The sequence below is a fragment of the Apium graveolens genome, unplaced genomic scaffold (assembly GCF_009905375.1).
Source record: "Apium graveolens cultivar Ventura unplaced genomic scaffold, ASM990537v1 ctg6117, whole genome shotgun sequence".
Lineage (NCBI taxonomy): Eukaryota > Viridiplantae > Streptophyta > Magnoliopsida > Apiales > Apiaceae > Apium > Apium graveolens.
The window spans coordinates 93,401-101,319 of NW_027419232.1; the positions used below are offsets into that span (position 1 = coordinate 93,401).

General features: G+C 33.5%; 2 protein-coding genes across 2 annotated transcripts; both read left to right on the top strand.

Annotated features, from left to right (window-relative positions):
* The first annotated feature begins 1,443 nt into the window (after nt 1–1,443).
* On the top strand, nt 1,444–4,410 carry LOC141703048 (receptor-like cytosolic serine/threonine-protein kinase RBK1). The gene is made up of 6 exons (XM_074506663.1): nt 1,444–1,646; nt 1,784–2,284; nt 3,010–3,425; nt 3,514–3,729; nt 3,954–4,103; nt 4,216–4,410. Exons 1-6 carry the CDS (start codon nt 1,631–1,633, stop codon nt 4,360–4,362), a joined length of 1,446 nt encoding a protein of 481 aa, XP_074362764.1. The 5' UTR covers nt 1,444–1,630; the 3' UTR covers nt 4,363–4,410.
* A 412-nt stretch (nt 4,411–4,822) lies between these two features.
* LOC141703049 (uncharacterized) lies at nt 4,823–5,657 on the top strand. The gene has a single exon (XM_074506664.1). It carries the CDS (start codon nt 4,928–4,930, stop codon nt 5,567–5,569), a length of 642 nt encoding a protein of 213 aa, XP_074362765.1. The 5' UTR covers nt 4,823–4,927; the 3' UTR covers nt 5,570–5,657.
* Nucleotides 5,658–7,919: the final 2,262 nt, after the last annotated feature.

Consider the following 7,919-nt stretch of genomic DNA (forward strand, 5'->3'; position numbering starts at 1 on the left):
TAATTTTACAAAACATATTAAAAAAAAATATTTTTTTGTAAATAAAAAATATTTTTACAACTTTTTTATAAAATGATAATAAATATTTTTTGGACTTAGAGTATTTTTCAAAAAATCCTCGAAACTATGATATATTAATAATGATATTTAACTTAAAATTTAATGAAAATTTGAATTTTAGTAGTTAATAAAAATTTGATGGCATTTAAAATTAATAAATTTTTGGATGTTTTTATAGTTTCTAAATAATTTAGCTAAATTTTCAGAAATTTAAAAAAAGAAAATTTACCAAAGCAAAATATTTGCAAAAATACGGATGCGAGTTGTATATGAGGTTGCACATGAGGTTACAATGTGCTTGCATATGAGGTTGATCGGTATATTTACAAATATTTTCTGTAATTTGGGTATTTATGAAAAATCCCTTAAAAAAAGAAGTAATTTTAATGTTTTGAATTTCAGCTAAAGTCTACTTATCAAATTCTAAAAAGTTTAATATAGTTCTTAGGGCAAATCCCAAACGGATCCAAACTTTGGATCGTGAATAGTAGTGATACGAATTTGGATCACTTGAATTTAATATAAAATAATGGTTTTATTATTTGTAATTTATGATATATTTTAAATTGATTTTTGATTATTTAATTATATAATTAATAACAGAATATAATTAATAGTTAACAAAATCTATTTTTAAAATAAAACTTAAAATAATGAGAAAATATAATTTCACTAAAATTTAAAATAAAAAATAAAGAGGCACATATTGCACTTAGAGATGCATTAATTGAGCATTTATGAGAGGAATATACTAATTGGGAAAATTAGTGTGTATCAATCATATTTTGTATGATAATTATTGTAATAAATGTGTTTTTCGTGAATTAATTGCACAATTTTAATATTTTTATGTGTATTAATTTTTTTGATTTAATTAATTTATGAAATGTTATATAAATTACCAATAATTATTAAATGATAAATTTAAGATAAAATTGCTTAATATAATATTTATATATTATTATATATAAAAAGTAATTTGAATCAATTATTTGGATGTAGTTAGTCAAAAATTTGGATCAGTATTTACATGAGTTGAGTATTTACATGAGTTGGTGATCCAAATTAAGATTTTTGGATCATAACTATTGAAGATGACATTAGAAAACTTTACATGCAAAATTATGCCGCCTCTTTCCGAATCCTAATAGTATCAAAAATATCCATACTCAGAACAAATTTATATTTTATTATCAATCCTCTACAATAAAATATAACTTTCAAAAATCGAATTGAATTTGGTTAGCACTATTATTAAACTTGGTTAGCACTATTGATTCGGGTAGAGGATTAGGAATATTTCAAATTCGATTTTGTTTCTGAAATATAAATTTTAGCTATAAATACAGTTTTGAGTTGCATAATGTGGACATAGCAAGAAACACAAGCAAAATAGACAAAAAGGTGTGCGCTCAATTAACTCTGCTCCTCTTTGGTAGAAGAAGTAGCTCCAAAGATATACCATACCCTATTCTTTCATTAACGACTAACTACTCTTTTCAAGTTAAACCTTTCTTCTACAATCAAATCTTTATCTTTCTTTTTAAGTTTTTTAAGGTGGAGCTCTACAATGGTTCCTGATGAAGGTAACTTCTTCTATTCATCTTTTTTCTTTTGCATGTAATATTTACACACATATTCTTGAACAGTACTTAAGAAAATTATAACTTTATTTATATATCTGGTTTTAATTAATGTTTTCTTAATCTTTCTTGATATATAGCAAAAACCCATGAGAGCCAACCAGCAGAAGTGGCTGAGATTGTGAAAGAAGAAGAAAAAGAAGATGCAGAGGTCTCTAATGAAGCCAAAGAAGTAGAAAAGATGGAGGAGAATGAGTCTCCAAGAGGAGTGCTTGATATTGTTATTACAGGCTCAGATTCTGATCACAGCAGCATTATTAGCAGCAGTGGTAGTAGTAGAAGCAGTTTTAACTCTTCTTTGGATGACAAGTTGGCTGAAAATAAAGAAGTTTCTTCTAATCCATCATCATCAGAAGAGGAAAATATTGGTGACCAGAAGAAGAAAGAGTCTGATAATATAAACAAGAAGAAATCAGTGTTGAAAAGGTTGTCTTCAATTTCATTGTTAAGGTGGAAGTTTCGAAAGAGTGCAAGTCATGTTTCTGAAGAGTCTGTTGATGATCTGTTTATGTCGCCAAAGCCTTCTTGGAGAAACTTCACTTTTCAAGAACTTGAAGCTGCTACGAACAATTTTGACCCTGGTAAGAAATTACTTTTCACCTTTCTTGTCTTTTCTTCAATCTTTTTTATTTGCTTATTTATTTATTTTAGTTACTTTTCAATTCTGAACCTTTTTATATCTGGCAAGTTTGGTCTAGCTTAAACAAGCAAAGTTAATTATATGTATGTCAGTCTGTTTATAAATATTACTGTAATATTTAGTCTTGGAGGGTTTTACTTTTTTGACATGCATAGGTAATATGATTTCTAGGCATGAGATTATCATAATAATGTTTGTGTCAAATGAACTACACATTACAGATTAACAGTCAAAGCAAACTTTGGTTTGGAAAGAGATGTGTAAGAATGGGACCTTAATTTTGACCACATCATCATATATTAAATAACACCTGTGAGAGTGATTAGAACATTCAACTACTAATTTATAGCTCTGCACATCCGAACCTTGTGATTTTTAGTTACTGTACAAAAAGTTCTCTTAAGTCTTGTCCAATGTAGATGCTGGCTAGTTGCAGACAATAATTTGGTTAAAAACTTTAAAGTCTATTGAATTATCATGTCCATGAATTTTCTAGACATGTGCACCTACTGATTGAATTAAGTGTCAGACTTAAATTTGACCCCTACAAACAAAATATTACTGCAAGCTGGTAAATATTTACTTTTAAGTAACTTATTAGTTTACAGATAGTTAACCTGGAGTTTGACAACTGATCATCTGAACTCTCTCTTTTCTGTGTAATAGCTGAATTGATTGGTAAAGGGGGGCATGGAGAAGTGTACAAAGGGTGCTTGGAAGATGGTCAAATTGTTGCAGTGAAAAAGATTACCAAGAAGGCAAAGAAAGATGAAAATCTAGTTGGCGAGTTTTTATCTGAGCTTGGAATTATTGCACATATTAATCATCCGAATGCTGCTAAATTAGTAGGCTTTAGTATTGAAAATGGATTATACCTTGTCCTCCAATTCGCTCCCAATGGCAGTTTATCAACTTTACTACACGGTACTACGGAGAGTAGCATGGAGTGGAGCATGAGATTTAAGGTAGCAATGGGGGTAGCTGATGGTTTAAAGTATCTGCATTCTGATTGTCAAAGGCGAATAATCCATAGAGACATTACAGCTTCAAATATACTATTATCCGAAGATTACGTGCCTCAGGTTGTTATTTTTGTTGTGAATATATATGGTGGTTTGATATTATGTTTTATATACTTATGACTTATGAGGTACTTGTTTTAATGTTCAGATATCAGATTTCGGGTTGGCAAAGTGGCTCCCAGAGAAGTGGATGCATCATGTAGTATCACCTATTGAGGGCACTTTTGGGTACATGGCTCCGGAGTATTTTATGCATGGAATTATTGATGAGAAGACAGATGTTTTTGCTTTTGGAGTTTTGCTGTTAGAGCTTATAACAGGGCGTTGTGCTGTTGATTCTTGTCGACAGAGCCTTGTTATGTGGGTAAGTGCATGTTTTGTTAGTTTGAATCTGGGTGCAATATTGATTTATGAGCTTCCCTTAGGCCATAAACAACTTGTCGAGTAGCAGAATCATATTGCCTAAAAATTTCATGACTTGCATTGTGGCACTTCATCATAGCATAGTAAAATAACATTGACATGAAAATAATATAGTTGCATACTAGTATAACCATCTGTGACATGATTTTTACCCTTGTGGTGTAGGCAAAATCTCTGTTGGAGAAAAACAGTGTGAAGGAACTAGCAGATCCGCGACTAGGCGATGATTATGACGTAGTTGAAATGAAACGTGCGATTGCAACAGCTACTACATGCCTTGATCATATGCCAAAACTACGTCCAAACATGACACGGGTAATTATCAACATTTGATCACATATATTCTATGATTATAAGCTTTTTATCTTTATAAACTGGAATTTATGTTATTATATAATTGACTTGAGTAATGTTGGTTTATGTGCAGGTGAGTCAACTACTGAGAGGTGAAAATGGAGGATTAGAGATGAAACAGAGGTCGATGGTGGTGGTGGATGATGATGACATGGAAGATTATACTTGTACAACTTACCTCAAGGATCTTACTCGTTATAAACAACTTCTTATGGAGTAATATATATAATATTCATTTTTATCAATCTAAATTTCCTCATTTTAAGTAGTTCTGAGTTTTCGCCTGAGGCCACATTATTTTCCTAGTGCCTCTGTCTCCCTGAGCAGATGTTCTCAGCCTTGGTGGTTCTCCTCGCATTTTTCTATCTTTTTGCATATCGTCTTGTCAATTACTTGTACACGGTCTTTTTTTTATCACAACTTATATATAAATAAATATTTGAAAATTACAATTTACCATGGCACTCATGGGATTTGTACCCTGTTAATACCAATAAAAACGAGATTGTAATACATTTTTATTGTATAATCTCGTTTTCATTTCTCAGAACCCGAACCTCTAATTTTCGACAAAGTGTTGAACATCAAATTAGCTGGACATGAGTAGATTAATTTGCATAATATCGCAAAAAGTAAGAAACAGTTGGAATCATGATCATTCAAGTCGGTTAACCCGATAATATGATTGGAATTCATAATTCAAACGGGCACCCCAAAGTAACTGCAAATACCAAAAATAAAATAGTCTATCCTGAGTTTCGACTTTCGTTACAGTATCTAACAACATGGCTCCAGATATACTCGTGCAACTAGCAATCCTCGTATTAACTCTTTCCATCTTCTACGCCATCCACAAATTCCCCAAACAATCCTTTAACAACATCCGTACTAAAAACCAGTTCAAAGCCCAAGCCCACCGTCACTTCATTCAAGGGGCCCACCTCTTATCTCGAGCCCGATCCACCTCCAATCGCGCCACCTCACTCTCCCTCGCTAAAGACGCCGTAAATCTCGCTGATCAGGCCTTATCACTCCAGCCCAAAGACGCCACCACATTAATTCTCAAAGGCCTGGCCCTTGATCTAATGGGCCACAAGTCGGCGGCCCTTAAGTGCGTTGACCAAGCGTTGACTTTTCCGGCGGTGAAGACTTTGTCTGATAAGGAGAGGGGGGATGCGTTGTTTACGAGGGCCGAGTTGAGGATGGCGGTGAATCGGCGGCGGCGAGTTGACTCGGCGGTGGCTGATTTGGTGGAGGCGGTGAGGTTGAGTGAGGATAATGGGAAGGCTTTTTGTTTGTTAGGCCAGTGTTTTGTGATTAAAGGGATGAGAGATGAGGCTAGGAATGCGTTTGAGAGGGCTTTGAGGATTGAGCCTGGTTTGGTTGAGGCCCGTCAGGGGCTATTGGACCTTGATTCCGTTTCATAATTATGGGGTTTTTAATGGGCTGGACTTGATGTATTATCTACCATGTTTTTGAGTTTTTTCTTATTAAGTAGCCAATGTTGTTGTTTGATAGAGTAAATTATTATTTGAATTTTATCCTTAAGTTTTTTGAATAACTATTTTATTACTGCTCGTGCAACTTCGCAAATAAATCCGAAGTGTGAACTATCCAACACCGGAATAAATAAAGGGGAACTGGTATGTTAGCCGATTTAGCAATGCCAATTTCAGGTCGTTTTCATGTTGGTAAACTGCCAATTCCGGATCAAGTAAAAATGAAATCGTATATTCAAGAGTAAAGTAAATAAAATTTTTAGCAAAGGGGCATTTTGAGTTCTCTCAATAAATTGAGTCTGGTTTCAGGCCGGGTTGTCCTAGAAAAATTCTGCCCTCAGGAGAATTGAATTAAACTGTGGTATATATTTCTAGTTTGAATAAATAGACGACTGAAGTATCTACGTACATTTAGGGCTGCACATGAGTTGGGTTGGGTCGATTTGATCATTTTAATGACCCAATTCATTTACTACAGGTTACAAAAAATATCAAACCATCAATCTACAAAAATAGACTAAAATGCAGAGTGTGTACCTGCAGTATCAACAAAATGCAGAGTGTGTACCTTCATTCTTTCAAATTGCAGATTGTGTACCTCCAGTCGATGATCCTCTGCGGACTGTGTACGCCCGTCAACTCAGCTGTTACTCCCGTTAGTAAATAAAGCTGATTGTGAAGGGTGTTCTTGTAATTGCAACAAAATATGCATTATTGTACCATATAAGCACTTGCTGGAGGTAATTTGGCGCCAATCTCCTACTTTACTCTTCCTGATTCCCTCCTAATCTTATTTATGTCTTAATTTCCAAGGTTCTTGCTGAATTTCCCGTGGCATGGTATGTGCATCATGTAGCTGAAAATGATGTATACTCCCCGAAGGAAGCACCCGATTACAATAGTCAGTCTCTTACTTTATCTTGTTTCATGTTTTTTCCTTGATTGCAGTAGTGAGTTTGAAGTGATACAATTTTAATCTTTACTTGTCTAATGTGATATTATCTGTAATATTGTCTCATATGACTGTAACCATCATGTTTGCATAGGTGTTATAGAAAAGTGTGATTTTTGTGTTTGTAAGAGGATTAGGGTTTGAAGAACACAGTGAATATGTTTGCTTACTATGTGTTTCTGCCACCTTTTCATATTTATGCAGATTCTCTTGATAAATTTTCCTTAAAAATGCACATTGGTGGTCAATTTGAACTAAATCCTAGAAATTATGTTGGTGGACAAATAAGATATGTAGACAACTGTGATGTGGATGAGATGAGCTTTTTAGAGATAGGTAATATGTTAACTGAATGTGGTGAATCAACATTTGTTTGTGAGGTGTTTTACAAGGTTCCAAATGGTGATTTATAGAGCAATTTGAAGCCTTTATCAAGTGATGCTCATGTCTAGCAAATATGTGATGCTCTGGATTGCAGTAAAATCATACATGTATATGCTGTTAGTGAAGCATACATACCATCACAGGTGCATTTGGATGACCAAGTTTATGTAAATGATCCTAGACATATTGCATATGAGAAAGAAGAATTTGAGCAATTATTTGAACTTGAGGGTATATATAAAGACTTCAGTGATCATGAAGATATTGTAGAGCCTAACTTTGGAAATGAATTAGTTGATGATCATAGTGATCATCATAGTGATGGCAACAGCTTTCATGGTGACAGCTCAAACATGGACTCAACAGATGAAGATGTAACATCTTTTAAAAATGGCGAGTTCAAAAAAGACAAGTATGCAGATGAAAAGGATAGGAATTATGGTATGTGTGCATTTGATGTCTCAACAAAGACAGGCTTCTTGAATGAAGATGAACAAGACTTAGGTGATGTATCTGACTTCAGTTAGTATGCTGGTAGTGAAGAGGAGAGAATGGCTGGAAATAACACTGATGAAGAGGAATTGAAGTTGTTAGGCACAAAGCATGCGCTAAATAAATCACGCAAGTATACGCGTTCACAAGTAATATAGAATGATTTCTAGTTCGTTCCCACAGAGACTCTGATTAATTATATTTAATTAACACTTACTCACCAATGTATGATTATTCTTCAATGTCAAGAAAATAACAATTAAGGTTGATTAACTAATAATAACTACGAGAATTAAACACTTGAATTAACAATATTAAACACACATGAGATCATAACTTTATTACTACTTCATTCAATAGTTATTGTTATTACCCTTAGCATGTAATGGTGATAATATTAATCGAACACCACGAAACTGATAAACGCCAACTTTCGTTGTACGAATACCA